The sequence below is a fragment of the Benincasa hispida genome, chromosome 8 (assembly GCF_027475165.1).
Source record: "Benincasa hispida cultivar pf3 chromosome 8, pf3_genome.v1.1, whole genome shotgun sequence".
Taxonomy (NCBI): Eukaryota; Viridiplantae; Streptophyta; class Magnoliopsida; order Cucurbitales; family Cucurbitaceae; genus Benincasa; species Benincasa hispida.
This window is the reverse complement of record NC_143485.1, coordinates 38757385-38779984: the sequence shown is the minus strand read 5'-3', so window position 1 is coordinate 38779984 and position 22600 is coordinate 38757385. Positions and strand designations below refer to the sequence as shown.

At 32.4% G+C, this 22600-nt stretch overlaps 2 protein-coding genes across 10 annotated transcripts in view; both read left to right on the top strand.

Annotated features, from left to right (window-relative positions):
- The window catches only part of SCD1 (stomatal cytokinesis defective / SCD1 protein (SCD1)), a 28910-nt gene extending 19633 nt beyond the window's left edge, over positions 1-9277 (top strand). The window contains exons 9-32 of the mRNA XM_090316235.1: positions 692-746; positions 843-926; positions 1141-1333; positions 1458-1587; positions 1684-1747; positions 1833-1877; positions 1975-2050; positions 2184-2257; positions 2629-2679; positions 3400-3557; positions 3877-3924; positions 4816-4873; positions 5035-5118; positions 5413-5659; positions 5758-5957; positions 6071-6135; positions 6284-6407; positions 6638-6819; positions 6979-7050; positions 7435-7595; positions 7685-7726; positions 7894-8102; positions 8485-8595; positions 8704-9277. Of these exons, the coding sequence (XP_090172361.1) occupies positions 692-746; positions 843-926; positions 1141-1333; positions 1458-1587; positions 1684-1747; positions 1833-1877; positions 1975-2050; positions 2184-2257; positions 2629-2679; positions 3400-3557; positions 3877-3924; positions 4816-4873; positions 5035-5118; positions 5413-5659; positions 5758-5957; positions 6071-6135; positions 6284-6407; positions 6638-6819; positions 6979-7050; positions 7435-7595; positions 7685-7726; positions 7894-8102; positions 8485-8580 (2518 nt within the window). The 3' untranslated portion in view covers positions 8581-8595; positions 8704-9277. The remainder of the gene's footprint in view (positions 1-691; positions 747-842; positions 927-1140; positions 1334-1457; positions 1588-1683; positions 1748-1832; positions 1878-1974; positions 2051-2183; positions 2258-2628; positions 2680-3399; positions 3558-3876; positions 3925-4815; positions 4874-5034; positions 5119-5412; positions 5660-5757; positions 5958-6070; positions 6136-6283; positions 6408-6637; positions 6820-6978; positions 7051-7434; positions 7596-7684; positions 7727-7893; positions 8103-8484; positions 8596-8703) is intronic.
- A 1492-nt stretch (positions 9278-10769) lies between these two features.
- LOC120082673 (Peptidyl-tRNA hydrolase family protein) lies at positions 10770-15060 on the top strand. 9 transcript variants are annotated; one of them, XM_090316237.1, is made up of 10 exons: positions 10770-11326; positions 11640-11724; positions 12605-12672; positions 12773-12823; positions 12982-13055; positions 13880-13938; positions 14019-14095; positions 14192-14300; positions 14409-14488; positions 14620-15060. In XM_090316237.1, the coding sequence occupies exons 1-9, from the start codon at positions 11234-11236 to the stop codon at positions 14474-14476; spliced, it is 684 nt and encodes a 227-aa protein (XP_090172363.1). In that variant the 5' UTR covers positions 10770-11233; the 3' UTR covers positions 14477-14488; positions 14620-15060. The 9 variants fall into 9 exon arrangements, 7 of the variants coding, with proteins under 7 accessions (XP_090172363.1, XP_038893865.1, XP_038893866.1 ...); XR_005483246.2 differs by having other exon boundaries at positions 10785-11322; positions 14220-14300; XR_005483245.2 differs by having other exon boundaries at positions 10785-11322; positions 14220-14300; positions 14584-14740.
- Positions 15061-22600: the final 7540 nt, after the last annotated feature.

Below are 22600 nucleotides of genomic sequence, written 5' to 3'. Positions count from 1 at the left end.
TTAAATACTTGTTGGAGATTCAAGATCTTAGTTTTACTTTTATTGTTTCTTAAATATCAAACTCAATCTCAAGACTGCATAACAAGTATGGCATATGTTTTTTAATAGACTCATTGCTCCATCTGAACATTTTTTACAAGTTTTATTAATTTGGGACACCATGTATATCCAGATGGTTTATTTTATTTCAAGTTCTTTTCTCAGTAGTAAAAAGTAGTTTCACTTGGTATAAGTTATGATTTGTGTGCTACTTTTCTTTATTATTGAATATTGGAGATCTGAAATGATAAATGGCTTACCGTTTATGCCTTTTCATCACTTAAATTCATACGGCATGGTTGTAAATTGTTATCACCCGTCTGCATTGATTTGGCTATCATAATATGTATGAATGTACTAATATATGGACCTGTAGATTATTTATAAAAGTGACATTTCAGAAACTAGTAATAATTCTTAGCATATGTGCATCTGAAGTAGTCAGTATGCAATGTATATGACTATTATATGCTTGAATGATGTTGTCGGTCTTGGATCTCTATGATATATATGCAAGAAATGTTTTTAGGGCATAGGCACGTGAAGTAAACTTTTATTTGGAGTATGATTTCTAAATTTAACATGATCTGCATGGACTTGACTTCATAAACAAAGCTCGAGTATGATAATATTTTTCCTATCCTTCTTGCAGATTGATATTTTTAAAATTTTTTGCATCACTCTTAAGTGGCTATCGCAATTTTATAGTACGTAATTCTCTCTCTCTCTCTCAAAAACATTTATAATAGGGGGTTTGGCTTCATAATTTAATACAATTTTCTTCAATGAAAATTGTTAATCAGGATAGCAATGCGTCTGATGTCTTCAATACACAAGCATTCTTGAAGAAGCGTTCACGATCAACTAATCAACCAGAAGATCCCATGGTAATGCCATCTAATTAATCCTTTGCACATCATCCTTCTTGTACTTATGTTTTGAATTATTAATGAAACCGATTTATCTTCATATAGATAGTTCACATGATACTATCTTATTGCTTCTGCGAATGCCACAATATTTTCCAAGAAAGTTTTCTTTGTTCCCTCCAATATTTGGGTTCATAAATTAATGGCCCTAGTACTTTCATTTTGTTTTCAGATAACTCAGTTCCTGGAATCTCAAGGGTTTTTAGACTATCTAGAGAGATGCATAGGTTCCGATGAAAGTAATAACAATATTCTTGACAAGTTACAAGATGCAATTGGGAGGGGTCAGAATCCTCTTTCGATTCTTCCGTCATTGGTTGAACCTGAGATCATTACAATCTCTGACCCTGATTTGGGAACATCAGGTAAAGACTATATAAAATTCAGATCGAATGGTGAGCCGCATAATTACTGAACAGGCATAAAAGTATTCTTAAAACCCTTGATGGGTGCTAAGATGTTGATTTTTCTCCCCCATTTTCTTTGCAGGTTCTGGTGCCAAGTACACTTATGATAGATTTCCTTCAAACATCAGAACTGAGGAGCAGGAAGAAAAGAGAAAACAAATTCTGGCAGCAGCGAGCGGAGCTTTTGAATACGCTGGAAAACATAATCCCAAGTATGGATTTACTTTTAAGATCTTGTAACTATTCTGCAGAGCTATAAATTGGTTGTCAAACTTGTCCATTAATGTTTGATTTCTTTCTGCAATCAGTTCACCTTCTATGCTGATGGGCAAGGATCTGAAAGCAGAAAGCCTCAGTCCAATGGAGAGGGCTGTAAGTTCTTTACATTATGTCACTCATGAACTTCTAAATTTAATTTGAGGCTTGTCCTGGAATTTACTACATTGTCAACTCACAGGCTGAAAGAGATCGTATGGTTTTGGACATAAAAGTCAAGCTACAGGTTCACTATTTTTACTTTGTATTGCAATAGTTTCTTCTAAGTCTGCTTCTGTTCAAGTCATAGAAGGTATTGACTTCAGGCCTTTCCTATTGGTTAGGGTCTCTGGTTACGTCTTCTGAAACTGGGTGCAACTGATGATCCTCTTTCTTCTTTTGAATATGGCACCATTCTTGGTAATTTTCTTTTTTTGTCTTTTGTTTTTTTTAAGACTTATTGGTGGTTTATGATGAGAGGTGGTATTTGTCTCTGCTGTTGTAAATACATTTAGTTTTTTAATTAGAACGTTTTATGATTTTCTTTTTGCAGCTTTGATTGAGTCTGATGCAGAAGGAATTGGTGGTAGTGGGTTTGTTGAGTGTATTAGAGAGCACATAAATACAGTAAGTAGCTCGTGGGATTAATAAGAGTTGGTCATTCATGCTCAAACTCCCATTTTGTGATATCTGCTCTCAGTATTATTATCATTACCTTTTCTATTTCTCTTTCCCTCCAATTCAAATCTCCGATTCACATGAGGCTTTTAATGCATAGTTTCAGAAATTTTTAAAATTTAGGAAAAAAGTAAAGCAAAACAATGAGAATGTGACACCTCCAATCTAAAACCTACAGAGAGGTTAAGGAAGTTAAGATCATAAATAAATGTCGTGTCCTTTACTTTCCTAGGATTATAGTTCAGTTGGTATGAAGACATTGACAGGTTCATTATCTCAAGATGGTATTGGGTAACGTTTGACTGGTTTTGTGTTCTCAGGGATGGCTTGGTCAGTTAACCGATGAACAATTTATTGCTGTGAAAGAATTGGTATGGAATGCAACTTAACATGTTTATAGTAACGAACTTCATGCATATGACTTTGTTTTTATCATGACAACTTATTCTTTATAATTAAAAATGTGCGAAACTGATTTCCGCAATTTACTTTGTTTATATTGCCAGCCTTTTTCATTGTTTTTAAATCAAAGGAGGGAATTCAAGTTGTTTGAGATGAGTTAAAATTGTTTTCTTTCGCTAGAAACAAAATGGTTCGTTGACTCAGAAATGTGGTTGGGGTTTTATTTTATTTTCTATTGAGAAGGTGGTAGTAACTTTTCATTGGCGTCATGAAAAGATACAAAAGAAAGCAGGGGAAAATCTGTCTAACAAGTTGAGGTTACAAAAAGATCGCCTCAACAGAGAGTAATTATAGGAAAGCTAAATGAAACCACCCTAATTGGAAACTGGTAAGCAAACGTATGATAAACTTTTAACAATTTTGGGTTGCAATTTATTGGCAATTTTGGGACATTTTTTTTAAAAGAAGAATGTATATAGATATATAAAGCTTAGAATTGGCAAGAGTTTACAAAACTATTCCAACTACTCCTGAACATAGTTACTTGAAATTGCAAACGGTTCTTAGAAAACACAAGAGTTTGTATTTGCCTTTTGCATTGTACAGCTGAATAAGAATTTGGAAGTTCTCTTTTCTGTTCCTTCACATTTAATATTTAAAATAAAATTAAAATTTGTTTTTCTGATCAGCTAAAAACAGCAATCAGTCGCGCAACATCACGAAATGATTTATTGACAATTAGGGATGCCCTTGAAGTGTCTGGTGAAATGTACAAGAAAGACCCTAATAATGTTCCTGATTACATCCAACGCCATCTTATTTCACTATCTATATGGGAGGAGTTAAGGTGAGATTCCCCCCCCCCCCCCCTGCTTATGTTAGATTTTTAGTATTCTTTCTCATCTCATTTTCATAATTTATTTTTCTTATTTATCAACAAATGATATTTGTATTCCATATGTTGAGTTGAAGGAAAACGTGAAATTACATTGAATTTTATTCTTAAGTGCCTATATGTGACATTGTAGATCTGTGATTTCTCTTTGATTTTTCAGTATCCTACCATTATTTGGCTAGTTTATTCACGAATTGGTCCATCCTACCATGAAATATCTTATTTGTTATTGGACTTTTTTGGATTAAATCTTGATATTCAATTTCTGCAGGTTTTGGGAAGGTTACTTTGATTATTTGATGGAACGGTCTTCAAATAAGTAAGGATTTACATGGTTTATGCAATGAAGTGCTGAATTAATTATTACTTCGCCATTCTCTTATTATTTTGTATCTGTGGCTGCTCTATATAATTTTTTAGGCTAGGTGTATTTTTAAACCTCAGGTTTAATCAATCGTTTCACTCCTGAAGTTTCTCAAATACTTTAAATAGGACTTTATCTTTCAGGTTGACTTCATATGGTTGCTAGCTTGGCCACATCAAAGTTTCTCAACCTACCAGATTCTTCTCGATTTTTATTGACGTCTTTCCAGCTCCTCCTTTTAAATTCATTCCTTCAGATCTTTCAATTTTTCCTACTTTTGATGATGCAGTTTAGACCCACCCAGGAGTTCTTTGTTCTTCATCAGAACTCCATGGATTTCACAAAGTCCCGTTGCAGGGTCCACAAATATTAACATAAAAGGATAGAGTCCTCAAGATGAAATCCTATTTCTTATAGGATAGGAACATGGTCTTATACAATTCTTGATTTCTTCGATAGTCTGGAGCCCATAAACTTCACCACCCATCCATGAGAAGCTAAAAATCCAAACGGTGGACCTCTTGGGTTTCCCTTAGGTTGGACCTAGTTAAGTGGCCATAAATCATAGAATTTCCACATAATTCCAACTCATCAGTCTATTTGTTGAACATGCTCATACTCTTTGTTCTTCCTCCATCTGACTTCTCATAGGACCAACGGCTGACATTTAGCATCTTTGCATTTTTCACCATTGCTCCCCTAATCATCCCAAAATTCGCCCTCCCCCCCAAGATATAATCTATGGGCATTGGTAATTTGTATCTCCCTACCATCTTCCAGATGTTCTCTCTTACTTCTTTCATGTAGATTTTAACTTGTTTTTATTCTATCTTATTTTGAATGCAGAAGCGCCAATTATGCATCTCTGGTTTCTGCACAGCTAATTGTCATGGCATCACATATGGTACTCCTCGCCCTGACCTTGTGTGATAGCGTGAATAAAACGCTACTTTACTCGACTTGTTTTATCACTCGTTTTTGCAATGACCCCCACCCCACCCCACCCCACCCACCACAAAAAAAGAAAAAGAAGAAACTTAATTCAGTTTATTGCCTACTTGGAAGGCTGGGCTTGGGCTTCCTGACACTGATGCTTGGTACATGACTGAGACAATTGCGGAGAAAAACAGCATTGGATACAAGCAACTTGTAAGTCAAATATCATTTTATCTGATTCATCATTATCTGCAAATGCATTCCAAAACTTTTCACATCAGCTACTACATGTATTCAACCCTTGCTTCATCTGCAACTAAGAAAAGTTCTAAAGATGGTTGGCTGTGTATTATTTTTTTAACCTGGGTTTCATTCTGGATCCTGTAGATTGCATGCATAATGTCACATGCAAGCTGCAGTTTGGAAAATGTTAAACTTGGATTAGGTTTAGCAGTTGCATTACCATACATGTTCTCTCGTTTACAATCCTACTTAAACGATTTTCAGATAAAGCTCCGAGGTTTTTTATCCCATATCCAGCAGCTGCGCATTAGTTATTGGGGACTCTCTTCTGTTAAGTCTCAGTCCATATCTGCCAATGCATTGCCATCTCCACGTCCCAAAGATGGATCTGATCAGAATCAGCAGCCTGCGGAGGCTTCTGTTGTTGGAAGAAGCTGGGTCCAGAGCATGTTCAGCAGGGATACATCTGCAAGGATTAACTTGGGTCGTAGTGGCCGTTGGTCCTCTGATGGTCAGTGCCTCATATGTAGCTTTTATCAAGATTTTGTTGATTAATATCAGCAGTACAATCAACAAGTTTGCGTTGTTTGTTTGTCCTTTTGTGTTCAGCCACGAGTGAGAGTGCTACTCCTCAAAGACAAGATTTATCCTCATCTGGCCAGAAAAAAGTTCAAAGCAATATTCGCATTCTTAGGGGTCATAGTGGAGCTGTAACGACACTTCATTGTGTTACGAAAAGGGAGGTGTGGGACTTAGTGGGAGACCGTGAGGATGCAGGTTTCTTCATTAGTGGAAGCACAGACTGCTCGGTAAAATCTTGATGTCTCATTGTTCTCATCTTTGGGGGAACCATTTGTGCTAGAGATTTTTTATGGCATATGGATTAATGAAGTGTTGAAGAATATTTTTCAAAATTTCTTAGGTCAAGATATGGGATCCAAGTCTTCGTGGTTCTGAATTGCGAGCAACTTTAAAGGGTCACACAGGGTACTTCATTTAACTTCTTAAATTCTCATTCTGAGCGATCAGTTTGATTTGCTCCATTTCTTCTAGAAAAGTTTACTCCCACGTGCATAGTCTTTTCAGTTTTACCTATATAAATCCCTCTCTGTACCCCTTTTTTGCAAGCGTACAGACCTGTTCGTGCGATTAATTCTGATCGAGGAAAAGTAGTTTCTGGGTCTGATGACCAGTCAGTTATTGTATGGGATAAGCAAACAACCCAGCTTCTAGAAGAGCTGAAAGGCCACGATGCACAGGTTTTTTTTTTTATTTTTTTATTATTTTTTTAAATTTCTAAGATTCTTATAAAGAAGTTTACTAAAACGCCTGAATGAAATATGTCATATATTGACTTAGAACATATCTCATTTTAGTTTCTTTTAGGCTGCGACATTGAAATATTTGAAGGAGTAAACTTGTGAAGACCCGTATTATTAACTAAATGGAATCTGCAATGCCTAAATGTGTCATACGTTGATTTTTGCAGGTCAGTTGTGTGCGTATGCTATCAGGTGAACGTGTTCTTACCGCTGCGCATGATGGAACCGTAAAGATGTGGGATGTCAGAACTGATACTTGTGTGGCAACTGTTGGTCGTTGCTCTAGTGCAGTTCTATGCATGGAATATGATGACTCCACGGGAATATTGGCTGCTGGTGGTAGAGATACGTATGTTAATTCACTGAAATTATATTTGCTGTATATGTTGATTTAGAGGGTGGCAGAGATATGCTGTTAATTGTCTGAAATGAGATATGTTCTATTCAAGTCGTTTGAGATTATATGGTCACTAACTTGTTATCTATGTACTGGATACTCGCATTTCAGAGTAGCAAATATCTGGGACATCCGTGCTGGCCGGCAAATGCACAAGCTTTTAGGTCATACGAAATGGATACGGTAAGTGGTGTATATATAACAGACAGTAGTTATTTTTATTTATTTGAAAAAAGATATTAATGCAACCTTATGGAGCCAATATTTATAAATCTATAGGTTCAAAATGTCGGAAACCAGTTAAACTACCAGCCCACCAACTAAATGCATTGTAAAAATACAAGGCTCAAATTCTAACTTGCAGGCTGGAAAATAAAAATATTAATGAATGAATAGATCTCTAAACCTAAGTTTAAAAGCATGGTGGACACTCTAGATAGAGAGGCCAAGCGTCTTCAGCTACAATAATGTAGAGATCACAATTTTGTTTTTCTTGGCTTTTCTCTCATCGCATCTTTGGATATTTTAATATATTGGTCAGTTAATACACATATGGCATATGTGCAGCTCAATAAGAATGGTAGGAGACACCATAATTACTGGTAGTGATGATTGGACCGCTAGATTGTGGTCTGTTTCTCGAGGAACATGTGATGCTGTTCTAGCATGCCATGCTGGCCCAATATTGGCCGTTGAGTATTCTACACTGGATAAAGGAATAATAACTGGTATTTAACTTGGCTTCTTCAGGGTACTAATGCAGTTAAAGTTATATGGAAGAGCAAAACTGAAATAATGGCTACATGTTTCCTTTCAGGTTCAACTGATGGACTTCTTCGTTTTTGGGAAAATGAGGATGGTAAATTATCCATATAAAATGTTGAAGTTATTGATGTTGATGTTTTTCACTTATTTAACTTTCTCTACATCATCAAGTGTCAATTATAAACTTTTGTTCGTGTGGAACTTTTTCATTTTCTTAATCACGTGAAACTGTGATGCAAACTTTTCTGGTTGTATATGCAGGGGGTATTAGATGTGTGAAGAATGTCACCATTCATAGTGCTGCCATACTGTCCGTCAGTGCTGGGGAACATTGGTTAGGAATTGGAGCGGCAGATAACTCTATGTCTCTCTTTCATCGGCCACAAGAGAGACTTGGTGGCTTCTCAAACACGGGTGCAAGAATGGCTGGGTGGCAACTGTACAGAACCCCACAAAAGACTGCAGCCATGGTATGAAGTTCTCTTTTTTCAAATTCTTAGGCGGTGGACTCTTTTGACGGTCTTTTTGTTCTGTTTTTTCTTCTTTTTTTAATGTATCAGTTCTATTCAATCCTTGGAAAAACGGTTTTATACCTTCTCTTTACATAAACTGAGAAGACAGAAGGAAATTAGTAGTTGCCTAGTGACTTCCTTCACTCAGGCTAATGAGGATAGAGAGCAAGAACTATATGCAATATTCAAATGTTAAGAATGTTTTACGGTAGTAGAACAATCTTTCCTTGTCCACAGTGATGTTGCTTTCCTAGTTCTCTTTGTTTCGATTTTTAGTATTTTTATTTTTAATTTTCAAGAAAATGTTCTCCGTTTTAATGCACCTATTGCTTGCATCCAGGTACGATGTGCATCTTCAGACCTCGAAAGGAAACGAATATGCACTGGCGGTCGTAATGGCCTTCTGAGGCTCTGGGAAGCAACGATCAACATCTGAGGCAACTTTATCATTGTGAGTCCAAATGCTATGCTATCATGTTCGGAACATTTCCTTCTGTTGCGTTCTTTAGACAGTTTCCAAAAACCTTGGTGTGGCTTATGCTATTTATCTTGTCCGCAGCTTCTTTCAATTTGCTTCATCAATTCATGCCGAAATGTGATTCAAAGAGTTGGCTAGCTTCACCCATAAAGTGGACTTGGTTGATGTAATATTTCAGCGGTGAAATGTACAGAAAAGTGAGGACTCATGACAAGACGGTGAAGCTACCCTAATGGAATGGAGAGGAAAGTTAATCAAAGGCCCAATATTCAGTGATTTTCTGCGCTGTTGGGGGCAGTTGTGCAAATGTGTAATCAACGGCTAACTGGATTAAGTTAAGATTTTATACTTGCGTCGTCTGTTTTTTCAAAATTTTCTTTGTTTTCACTGTTTACATATATTGGAATATAGCACAAGTATATAAGAGAGAGGTGAGTTTGAAGGTGTAAGTGAGCGAGTTTCAATCGAATTTTTGTAGCAATTGATGTCAAATTAGTATGTTTGTTTAGAAAAGTGTTGAGACCTCCATTCATAGAGTCTATATCCTACTCGAAGGGAGGGTAAAAAGGGAACTGTAATAGTTTCTAACATTTAGAATTACTCGTTTTCTTCACTATGAAATAAACTTACTATATATCTATTATTGTTCTAAAAAGAACATCAAAGTAAGATTTCTACCCTAATCCAAGCTTGACATTTTTTGGGCAACACGTGAATTCAATATTTGGCCTCGAGATCAGTTGTCTAAAGAGTTTTTGAATTTTAAGTTTTTGAATTTCACTACTAAAAAACAACAATTTTATATCTTATCAATTTTTTACATTGTGGGCCAAGAAATTCACAACTTCATGAACTTAATAACTTTTTGGAGTTCACTATTCCACTCTTGGTTTAAAATACAACACTTTCTTTCTTGTCTATTTTTCATAACAATAGAAGGTCATTTAAAGTTTTTACATAGTAATAAAAGATCTATTTTTGAGCCTTATTGTTGAGTGATTAAAAGGATTGTGAAAAGGTATATTATTCTGGTTGTGGATCGCTTAAATAAGTATGCTCACTTTTTTTCATTGAAGTTTTAAAGACTTGTTGGAAAGATATTGTTAGATATAAAATCAAACGATTGAAGCTTTTTTTTTCTTCTGGCGATTTAGGCCTCGTTTGGAATTGCTTTTGCAATCAATATTTTTACATTTTCATCAATATTTTTATATTTTCATAGATTTGACATTGACAAGGATGAGTTGTCCATTATATTATACAAAAATTCATGAAATATAAGAAATAAAATATCACTAATGTAAATATAATATAAATAATAAATATGTTAACTTATCTCAAAGTGTAAAACATTTTACTTATTAATTAATTTTTTTTTTTTTTTTGTTTATAATTGTTACATAAATATCCACCTATATCGACTTCTTGTATAATTTTTTTTGTAAAATTGAGACCTCACCATCTTAAATGAAGTTGACATTTTTTCTTTTATGAAAAGAGAACTTCATTAAAAATTAAGTGTCGGCAAATACCGGTAACAATAATTCTCCATTTACAACATTCAATAAATTGGATAAAAAGAATTCCAAAAAACACCAACATCTCCAAATTGGAAGAAACATTTTCCTAAAAAAAGTTTTCAAAACCAGCTGCGACATGGGCAATACAATGAGGTCCATGATTCTCATCCTTGTGGCAGAATGAAAAAGAGAGCATGGATGAACTCAAAGGGAGTGCTAGCTCTTTGATTTCATCTATGGACCTCACTCTAGTGAGATCAACAATAAATTGGTTGATTTGGTCCACAACCTCTTTTGCCTCGGATTCAACCAAGATGGAAGGAGGAAGATCACGATTGAGGGATAGGAGACTTCTGAGGCCTTCAACAATTGCTTGAGCTTCCAACATCCGAATAGGCCACTCACGTGAGACACGCTTAAAATTGACACATCAAAAATCTAAGAGAGTCACCTATCAATAAGCCCGGACCTCCAAAAGCGTTTTGAAAATAGTCTGGTTCATTTTCCAATTATTTCGCCTTGGGGGACTCCAAAATATCTTACTCACCAAGCTTTCCATCTGAACAGTATGCTCCCTCCACTCCGTTCAAATTCATTTCATCTAGATGAGTCTACATTAACATTGGCATTTCAAACTTTGTCATACTTGTATTTAAGAGAATAAAATTAGGTTAAATCCAATTTTACTTTTCTCCCGCCAACTGTGAATCGTAGCCTGCCCACTCGCTCGCCGGCCCCTCGCGCTCCGCGTTTCAAGTTCGTTATCCTTTCTTGCCTTCTCCTCCTCCTCCCGCCATTGTCGTCTCTTTCACTCCAATCCTTTCCCAATTCTTCCCCATTTTGAATCTCTCCAATTCATTGAAGAAACACCATACCAAATATGAATGTTGGTTCTTCTATATCTTCAGTCACCGCCCTCCGCCTTCCTATTTGCCTCCATTGCTTCCGAACCTCCAAAACCCTCATTTCTTTCCCTTCTCTATCCTTCCTTAATTCTGGAACTTCACATATCTTTTCGTCAATGACTTCTTCTTCCATTACGGCGTCGATGTCTACTTCCTCGTCTCCGACCACAGATCAGCTGCCTGTAGATGACAAAAAGCCCGCGCCGCCGCCGAAGCCATGGCTCATTGTGGGCCTCGGGAATCCCGGGAAGAAGTACGATCGTACGCGCCATAATGTCCGTATGGTCCTATCTCTGCTATATGAATTCAACTTTATCATTTATGTCTTGTTCATTTTTGCTTTGGGCCTAATTGCTTTTCCAGAACTTAGCCTCTGTCTCGTTCATAACTATGTCGACCGATAGGAGATTATGCCTTATTTTCTGTTTGATTTATTAAGTGTGAGAAACCCTTTAGGGAAGTTCCGGAGCATGAACTTACGATTATCTGGGGAAAATTAGGGTTTAATGTTGATTATGAATGTTATCTGGATGTCCTTTATGAAGACGAATTGAAACACTAGCAGTGGCTAATGCTATGACTAAATTTCCAGGTAGGTTTTGAGATGGTGGACACTGTAGCTGAAGCTGAAGGGATATCCATGAGTAGTGTTTCCTTCAAAGCTCTGATCGGGAAAGGTGTGCAGTATGTAACAATTCTTGACAGTTGATGAAACTAGAGTATTTGGTTACAACTTAGAGAATTACATCTACCAGCAAGTCAATTTGCTAGACTTAAATTGATTTGCTGGTAGATTACTGACTCCATCCTTTCCTCTTTGAAGATGTGTAAAATTCTTTGTCCTTATCTTTGGGACGAGATGGTTTGATCATGACCTATAATTTGATCAAATTACAATTAGATTGTCTGTATTCAGACTCCCATTGAAATTCTAATTCTATTGTTGCATTCTCGATCCTTGATGAACATGTTTCACTAAGATCCAGCTGGCTTTGCTGTTTTTTTCTTGAAGGCTCCGTGGTTTGTGGTGTTTCCCATTAAAGCTTTCCTTTCAGCTTTTGTTTGATAGAAGATCTCTTAGAGTCCTCGGTGCTTTGCTTTTCAAGAAGGCTAGAAGTTTATATCTTTGTTGTTGTCTTTGTACTTTCAATCTTTTGTGTTCATTTTGATGCAGCTTTAGCAGTTGGCTGGGTGTCCTTTCGTCCCTTTGGATAGTTGGTTTCTTTTCGGGCTCCTGGATTTTTTGTCATCTTCTTTTTTCTTTGGGCGTTTTGTTTCTTCTCTCCATTTGGGGGTTTCTATCCTCAAACCTATATCTTCCTTTTGCATCTATCCGTTAAAAGATTGTTTCTTGTTAAAAAAAGATAAAGCATAATGCACTAGTTGGAGTTTTTTTTACCAAAAATTTTTTGTAATGCAATTGAAATGTCTAGAAAAATGTTTCTTTTCCCCCAAAACGAGTTATTGTCCAGGAAAAAAGTATTGGGGATATGATTATCTCCCAGCTGTAGATTATTAAAATAGTGAAGACATTTTTTCGATGTACTTGTATTTCAGGTTTCATCGGGGATGTTCCTGTAATGCTAGCCAAGCCACAAACTTTCATGAATGCAAGTGGTGAGTCTGTAAGTAAGCTGTCTCAAGGATCTCCATCCATTTTAATTATTAATTTTGTCCTTCGGTCTAAATGATTGATTTGTTATGCAATTTAACCTTTGGTTGCAGGTTGGTGCTATTGTTTCCTACTATAAAATTCCATTGAAGCAAGTACTTGTGGTAAATATTTTATTCCCCATGTAAGACTATCAGTATTCTTGACGAGTGATATATCTACTTTTGGGGAGGACAAGAGAGGAGGTTGGGCTGTGGGATGATCTGTGTGATTCATTTTCCCCCTACCACATCTAAGCCATGAATTGCGATCCATACAACAGATTTTCGACGACTTGGATTTACCTTTTGCCAAATTGCGGATGCTGCCAAAGGGTGGCCATGGAGGACATAATGGGTAATTCTCTCTCTCTCTCTCTCAAAAATGTAATTCATTTTAATCTACATTTTGGGTGTCTCAGTCTCCTGAGTTTTGTGGCATTTATTTTTTAATATCCGTAATACTAGGAGGGAGGTACAGCGGTGGGTTTTCATATAATTTCTTCAGGGTCATGCTTCATACCTTCTGTCTTTTTGTGTATATATTAACCGAGTTACATTCATTTAATTAAAGAATGAGCTCTAGAAGAATGTTGAATGTTGTGAGAGTGGAGGAAGTTTGATTCACTGCATGATAACTTTCTGTGGGCGTGTTGGCCAATCTAATTCTATGTTTTGTATCTGAACAATGCTGACTTTTATTTTTATTTCTCATTCTGTGAGGCAGTAGAGGCAGTGCATGTGTTTGTCCATTCCGGAAAAAAAGAAGCATATTCCATTTTAATGGACTTTTGGTTGAAAGGCTATGTTTTCGACAATTTTGTCCACACAAGGAAAAGTACACTTTCTTTAAATAAATTTTTTTACTTGAAAAGTTTTGACTGAAAAAATTTGTCCTATAAAAAATCATACTTTATTCAGATCTAACGATAGACTTTTACTTTTGAACTTTTGCAGCTTTTAAGAGGAAGAAATAGAATTTAATTAGGTTGACTGAATAAGTAAATGTGAAAGTTGCAGAAAGATTAAAAGCTACCATGTGTGCGCCTGATCAAAGAAAGCTCAGTTCAAGGATCTAGTAGGAGTTTTGATTGTATGATTAAGTTTGTAAATAGAATAAACATTAAGAAGAGCAATAGACATCAGAAGCACAAATTATAATTGCTTATTTGTCCGTGGCAGGATGAGGAGTATTATTGATCACTTGAAAGGCAGTCGTGATTTCCCTCGATTAAGGATTGGTACGTACCTTAGGCCTCTGTTAACACTTCCACACTGCTTTTATATAATATCGGCTGCTAAATGGGTGAAAACATTCTAGGCATAGGGCGCCCTCCCGGGAAAATGGATGCTGCGAACTTTGTTCTTCGCCCCTTCAACAAACAAGAACGGGAAGAGGTGTGTAAAATGCTATCATATTTCTACTAAATGAAGCTTGTTGATGATCGAACTGAGTTTAGTTTTAACTATCCAAGTGGAATCATCTGTTTTCAGTTGAATTTTACATTGCAAGTTGGCACAGATGCGATACGGATTCTTTTGCTCGAGGGGTTCAACAAAAGTGCAACATTTGTCAACACCAACAAACCTCTGGAACAAATAGGTTGAAAACATTCAATATTTAAACCTTTTTATAGACACTCTATAAGGACTCCATATTGTTTACTGTATGTATCAAACTGCTTTATGCATGGGGCGGCATTCGCTACAGTTTCAACTACCAAATTCCTTGGGGTGGAAGGCTTATTGCAGCAACAAACAGTCAGTGTAGGATTTTGAACCCCATCAATGGTAATCGCATTGTCTTTCTTGTTGAATTCCCTCTCTCTCTGTCTCCTTCCTTTAGGATTGAAATCTCTTAAGACATAAAGTTGTGATCTTTGAAGGGACCAATAAAGCTAAAAACCTCCCCCACCATGCAGGCAAACCAACCGGTAAAAGTTGAGAAAGACAGGAATTGATAAAAGGGAGCTACCTCTACCTAACTTTTATTGCTTTAATTATCTCATCTTGGCAATCGCCAATGGAGGCTCTTTCTTTGCCCGTCTTGTCATCTTCTTCCATATGCATTTCCCCGGTTGGCTGGCCCATGTTCTCTCTCTACTTTAACGATTCATCTCATTCACATTCTCTTCTTCATGTTTGTCTGCCTATGTTTTTCAGGTTTCTTCTAAATACCTTCCCTTTGGAATTCCCTCATACGTAGTGATTCCACGTAGGTGGGATCCCACAAAATTTTAAATGTTGGTGATGGGCTTATTTGCCAAGTGATTTTCTAGTATTTATTTCCCAAGTGATTTTGTTACTTGTCACGTGGGTTTGATAGTCCAATGGTTGTAATAATTTATTTATTTTTTCTGTGAGACTTAGATATAGACAGAGGAAGAGCAAAAAGGAAAAAAAAAAAAAGCAAAATAAATTTCTAAAGGGAAGAGAAATAAAATTGATATATTGCTATATCAGTAAAAAAAACAAAAACAAAAACAAAAATTCAACTCACAATGCTACGTTAGTTAACTCAAGGATAATTTTAAATCGTTTTTCAAAATCTAGGGACTAAAAGTGTCGATTTTAAAATCTTAAAGGACTGTTTGGTTTAAGGTTTTATAGATGTACAAGAATTAAAGATGTTTGGGAATAAGATTATTGGGAATTAAGGATGACCGAATTTCATTATGCATGGGAATGTTACTAGAATTTTTATGAAAATAAATTATCATTGTATTTAATTTATAAAATTAATCATGATACCTTTATAAAATTTTAATAGATTAATTGATAGACAATAAATTCAAAGTTTTGAACAAAGTTAATTATTTAATTATCAAATAATAATAATAATTAAATTATTAATTACAAGTATTTATGAGTAATTTATAATTAAAGTTATATGATTACATAATTATATTAATTAGTGAAACAATCAAAATTAGTTTGAAAAAATAAATATAACATTTTGTGATGATTATAATTAATCAATTATAATCTAATTATAATTAGTAAAAAATAATCTCATTAAATATTAAACGTAATAATAATTAATGAGCTACATGTATAATTTATTAATAATTATACATGAATTAATAGTTTTAATGCATTAATTTTTTATGGTTTATTAAAAAAAATAATAACAAATATATATATATATATAATCTTTTCTTTTAAAAAATAATTTATATTTCAAAAAATAATTAATTAATATATAGTCTGGATTAGTTAAATTCAAATATTATAATTTAAATTTTAATATGTTTTTCCAAATTATAACTTTTATTTTCATATATTAATTAATTTAAATTATAGTTTTTTTAAAAGAAGAATAAATTAATTAATTTTAGTAATATATAAAATAAAAGAATAAATTCATATATTAAAATATGAAAGAGAGTGAGAATCAAGAAATCCCACACTTTTGGATGTGTATCATTCATGGGTATAAAAGATGGATGAAAAAAGCTTATTCCCATGCCAAAGTTTCAAAACTTGTACTAAACAACCGGACAAGCATCACTTACTAATTTTCACACTTATTCCCATCCCATTTCTCTTAATTTAAATGCCTCCTAAGGATCAAATAGACACTAAGTTCAAACTTTAAGAACCAAAAGTATATTTTGAATTTAAGATTCACATGAAGAAAATCAAACTTGATCAATCAGTGTCTGAAATACCTTCTAGTTCAAACTTTTCTTTTTTTAAAAAAAAAAAAAAAACAATAATTTCAATAAAAATGTCTTTATAACCTGCATCAATATTTTTTTAAAAAAGTAAAAATAAAAAATAAAAAGTTTTGGAAATAACAAATTTTTGTTACACTATATTTGAGAGATTCTATTAATAGCAAATGTTTTTGTGTTTTTTTTTTTCATGCAACAAATTTGAAAGATTTTTATTAGTTGTTTTTGAATAATTGAAGTTTTTTTTATGATAGTTTTAAAATTGATCCAAATTTTAAAACTAATTTTTTATATAAAAAATACTTTTAGTCACCAAAAATTGTTTGAGATTACATTAATTTAGTTTTTTTTTTTTAAAGTTTATTTTGATTTTTCTGGAAAAGTGTTTTTTTAATAAGCTATTTCAAACAAACCGTGATCTATATAGTCAAGTGATAATTGACCAAGTTGGAGTTCAAATGGTAAACAATGTTAATTATATATATCTTGGGAAATTTAAGTGTGAGTAGGTTGATGTTGACTTTAAGCCACAACCGTGTTGAAGCCATTTTCAGATGGAAAAAAATGGAATTTGACTTTTTGAAACCATGGCACTACATATAACAATCAAATCCAAATTATTAGTAGATATAACATAATATAAAAAAATTGTAAATATAGTAAAATTTAGATAATCATAGACTATAACACAGATAAGAATGTGATAGACCATATCGTTGGTAAAAATCTATCAACGATAGACCTTTGTAATTTTTTAAATATATTGTTATACACTTAGTTATTATCACTAAAAATGATCGTAACCATTATAATTATTTAAAAAAATCCAAATAGATATTTGAGCTCATGAACCAAATTGACCGAAGCTGACAGCTGTAATAATATCAAATTAGTTTATGAAAATCAAATGGGGCAGATGGTAATAAATTTGACATTATAATAGACCAAAGGGATTGTGTGAAATTCACTCAACTTTAGGGGGTATATATATTATTTTAATTATTTTTTTTTAAGGGAGAAACCCCTAGACTAGATTAGGTGGGAATTATTAGGCAGGCAACCTTGAAGAACAAAAATTCATCCTTTGATTCAACCTCTCCCATAGTCAATTAAACACAAAAGTTGTAACAAATAATCTTAAAAATATTTCATCTTTCGCCATTAGCTCTATTTTTTGCTATTTTTATAATAGTTTTTCTCCACAGAGATCAACTCCGAGATTCAAATAAAAATTTCACTTCTTTTTATTGCACATCTAAGTCATTGATTTTTTAGTTTTCTCTATAAAATCTCAATCAAGATGAAGATCAAAATTATTGTATGTAATCTTACCTAAATCTTATCTAATCTTTTTAGAGGTAATTTCTTCCTATTTTCTCAAATTTCCTTTTAAGATATTGCCCCAATTTGCCAATATTAATGGCGAAAAGTGAAACCTTTTATCCATCAAAACTTATCATCTTCGTTACATTTTGACTCTCTTTCGATTGTCATTAAGGATTTTCTGAGTTAGAGAGTTATTTGAAAAAATTGAGAAAGCGAACCAATCCACAGTTGAATGAGAGAGAAGGAAGAAGAAGTGTAGTGGGTTCCTATTTTTTTATATAGAATTTCACTTCCTTAAAACAATGAGAAACTATTTAGGAAAAGATTACTTAAGATTTATGAAAGATTGTATACAGTTTATTTTTATCTTGACTGAAATTCTGTTGAGAAACAAAAAAAAAAAAAATCGACAATTTAGATGTGTGATGAAAATAAGTTAAATTTTTATTCGAATCTCAGGGTTGATCTCAAAAAGGAAGAACCGAGAAAAACTATTACTATGAATTGCCAAAAAGTGCTAATTATGAAAGATGAAAACCTTTTAGGGTGATTTCTGACAAATACTCCAATTAACCCACTAAGTAATCAAACCAACCTTAGTTTCATGATAATATATATGTATTGTATATTTTGAGATTGTACTACCTCTATTTATTGTTTACCAAGCAATTTGGTATATTAATATTGATATCGAGAAAATTTTTAGAATATAAAAGGAGAGTGATATTTTAGTAATACTAGAAATTTTCTCGGAAGTGGGATGTGGTTTGGGGTGAGCATCGGTCAGTCGTAGTCAATTTTTCAACTAAACTACCATCGAACTAACTATGGTTGACTTAGTAAATGTTCAAACCGACCTCGATCGTTGAGGAGTGAAAGTCGGGCGGTCGGTTTGATTGTTTTATTTTATTTTATTTTTTGAAATTTGTCGATTTGAAAAATTTTCAAATCGATACTGACCGATCCCTCTCCTTCTTCGACCAACCGACTTCAATTCGATCGATCGGCTCGATTTATAAGTCTATCATGTTCACCAAAAACAGAGAATATATGGCACCAAAGATTAGACATTTGTGCAGAGCTCAGTTTGTATGCCTGCCTTCACCTTCATTCCTTCATGTAAAATATTTTTTCAATTTTCATAATTCTTTTTTTTCAAAAAAAAAAAAAAAAAAATCAATTCATTTTTTTTCCTTCTTTCTTTCTTTCTTTTTTTTTTTTTTTTTTGGAAAATTTATAGTATTGTCAGAATACCATACTCTCTTTTATCTGTTCTAAGTCATAATTTCTTTCCCTCTTATTTATGTTGACCTTTTTTTCTCTAATTCCTTCTCTATCCTCTTGTGAATCTTTTAGTATACTTTTGTCAAATGTCAGCTAGTCATCATTTTCTAATGATGTAAGATTCAACTATATTAAAAGAATTAGAAAAAACATCAAATTACACTCTAAAATTTATATTAATGGTATTAATTTAAACTTTTGTAAGTGTATTAATTCACGCATTCTATTATTTTTTCTTTGAAAAAAATTCACGTGAAAACTTATAATTATATCAATTAAAATTTTAAATATTTTTAAATGAATCAATTTATATTCTTAATCAGAATTCTTTTTGAAAATTGTCCATACATTTACTCTAATCATCATTTTGTAAAACGGCATCTAAAGAAAGTCTACACTTATTTAAAAATTAATGCATGAATAATTTTCAAAGTTAATCGTAATGAAGATCTAAACTGATTGATTTATGGAGTTTCATTTACTCAATTACAAGTTCACACAATATTGATCGAACAAAATCTAGAGAAGAAAGTAAATTAAATAAACTTAGGAAAGTTTCATCTTCTTCATTATGGTTTTTTTTCCTCTTGCTTTTCCTTTGGGGATTCCTCCCTTACTAAAGACGTTTTGTTTTGTTTTGATTCGATTTGTTGAATGATTTTTTATTAAAAAAATGATAATCACGACTTTCATTCATAATCTAACATATCATTAAGTTATTTATTATTTTATTTCATGAAGTAATACACAATATCATCTAACGTTTTATAGAATACACCTTAATTTTGTTCTTGAACTTCCAAAAATATTTATTTTTATTCTTAATCTTTAAATTTGTTTCCGAATAAACTATTTTGAACTTTTCTATCAATGAGTAACATGAGAAAAAAAATGCAAGTTTCAATTAATTGTGCTTGTAAACTTAGATATGACATGTTTTATTTTACTTTTAAAGTTTATTGGCATAATTGAGACCTTACGCCAATTTCACATGTATTTCTCACATTGTATTTTCCTTTTTATTTTAATGGAAATGTATACCTAAGATTGTTTAGGAACAAATATAAATTTAAAGTGAAAAAAAAAAGTTTAATGATATAATTGAAAATGTACGAGAGTATTTACATAATTTAACCTAAATTTATTCTTATAGCATACCATAAATGAAGATAATATCAAAATTTTTATACTACCGTCCTGCATTTAATCTTTCTATACTTTTATATTCAATAAGTAGAGGTAGTAGAAAATCATATATATGTATGTATGTATGTATGTATGTATGTATTTATTTTCCAAAAAGCTAAACATGTAAAACCAAATGAGTATAAAAATTTTGACCTCGTTTGGTAACCATTTTGACCACATTTGATAACTATTTTGTTTTTTTTTTTTTGTTTTTTTTTTTTGAAAATTAAGCTTATAACACTATTTCCACCTCCAAATTTCTTTTTTTGTTATTACTTTTCACCAATGGTTTAAAAAATCAAGCCAAATTTTGAGAACTAAAAAAAATAACTTTCAAACAGTTATTTTTGTTTTTGGACTTTGGCTTAGAATTCAACTATTATACTTAAGAAATATGCAAATTATTATAAGAAATGTGGATGATACAGACTTAATTTTCAAAATAAAAACAAAAAAACAAAATAGTTACCAATCGAGACCTTTGTTTTTTATTTTTGTTTTTGAAAAAAATCAAGTCTATGGACATTACTTCCACCTTCAAATTTCTTCATTTGTTATCTACTTTTCACCAATGGTTTTAAAAAAAAATAAAGCTAAAATTTGAGAACTAAAAAAAAAATAACTTTCAAAATAATTTGGTTATAAATTTAACCATTATACTTAAAAAAAAAGATGTAGATTATTATAAGAAAGGTAGATAAAATAGATTTAATTTAAAAAAAAAATCAAATAGTTAGCGTTAATTTTCCAAAAAATAAAAAATAAAAAACAGTCACACGGGTTCAAAAAATGGAGGAATGTCCTTTTCTTTTAAAACATTCACATGAACCACCGCCCCCGTTGTTGTCCTTTTCCAAACTCCCAACTTGTAATTTTATTTTGTATTTATTCTTATTCATAATAAGATTTCCCATGTGCTCTCTAATTTAATCAATCATCCCAATCTATATTTATTAATTTACCATTATTATCTAATTTCTTGTTTTGCAAAGAATATTTTGTTTTCTCACTCACATGATGTCTCTCATAGAATTTCTATTCCAATTATTATTTTGTCGAATAAATGTATTATTATAGCCTCTCTCTTTTTCCTTTTCTTTTTTTAATTTATTTTTATTGTTTTTCTTTAAAAAATAAAAAAATAAAATGAAGTGTTGACATCCACATGCTTATTTTAGGACTTGTTTTTATATGTAAACGCGTGAGGTGCAAAATGTGTTCCAAAAAGTTAAAAGTTCCTTCATATATTACTAAATTTTAATGTTATAATAACATTTTTGTCTCAAACATTTGATTTTTATTTCATTTTCATTCATATATTGGTTGAATTTTAGTTCTCTTACTTTCAATAAATCTTGACATTAATCCATCCAGTTAATTTTTTTTTCAAAAAAATTTAGTCTATATACATCTACTTTATAAATTGTGAAAATATATTTACATGATTTTTTTTTTCATAAAGTTATTATTATTTAACAATTTTTGACAAAATTAATTTTAAAGGATTAAATTGAAGACTAAGTAAAAGTACATGGACTAATTTTAATTATTTATTAAAAGGAGATGAACTAAAATAAAATCAAACTTGAAGTATAAAAATCAAAATTACATTTTAACTTAAATTTGAGTTTTTTTTTTTTTTTTTTAAAATTGTTTTTATAGATCCCTAATTCATTATAAAAATCATTTTTTTTGGAATACATTTTAGGGAATTCTCTGTGGGTTTCAATCTAAATGATTGGGTCGGGAAATTTCCAATTTGATCGGACACGAGGTTTTTTTTTTGGAGGGGATTTTTTTCAAATTGTTTTTATAAGATCCCTAATTCATTATGAAGCACGATTCTTGTTCATATTAACATTTCATCATTTTTTTTGGAATGCAATTTCATCCCAATTCCCCCCAGTGAGTAGGGATAACAAAATTCTCTGTGGGTTTCAATCTCCGTGTGATTGGGTCGGGAAATTTCCAATTTGATCGGACACGAGGTTAAATTGGAGATTTAAATCGGGTCCCCGATCGGAGACATGGAGGGGATCCCTACTTGATCACCGACCTCGTCCCTGTCCCCGTCCCCACTCCCATTTTTTTAATTGTTTGTTTATATATATATAAAGTAGAAAAAATAATAAAACATTTTAATTATATAGAGAGAGAGAGACACACACACGTACACAGTAGCTTAATGTTAATTTTTTTTCTTCTAATTTTCTAATTTTCTAATATACTTAAATTTATAACAAAAAGTATGTTATATTTTTTTAATCCTTTATTTAAAATAATAATAATAATGCTAAACTTTTATTCGAAATATTTACAATATTAATACAAATATTAAAATTTTTAAATAATAAGAATAATAAAATAAGGATCCGAATCCATGAACGGAGATTTTCAATCCCAATTTCTACTATTCAAAACGAAAAAT

What these genes read in the sequence shown, in the direction of transcription:
- LOC120082673 (XM_039037937.2), top strand. Translation starts at nt 11,023, where the DNA reads ATGAATGTTGGTTCTTCTATATCTTCAGTCACCGCCCTCCGCCTTCCT. An exon ending in CAAAGCTCTGATCGGGAAAG is followed by an intron (nt 11,725 to 12,604) that starts GTGTGCAGTATG and finishes CTTGTATTTCAG; the next exon opens with GTTTCATCGGGGATGTTCCT. An exon ending in CATTGAAGCAAGTACTTGTG is followed by an intron (nt 12,824 to 12,981) that starts GTAAATATTTTA and finishes TCCATACAACAG; the next exon opens with ATTTTCGACGACTTGGATTT.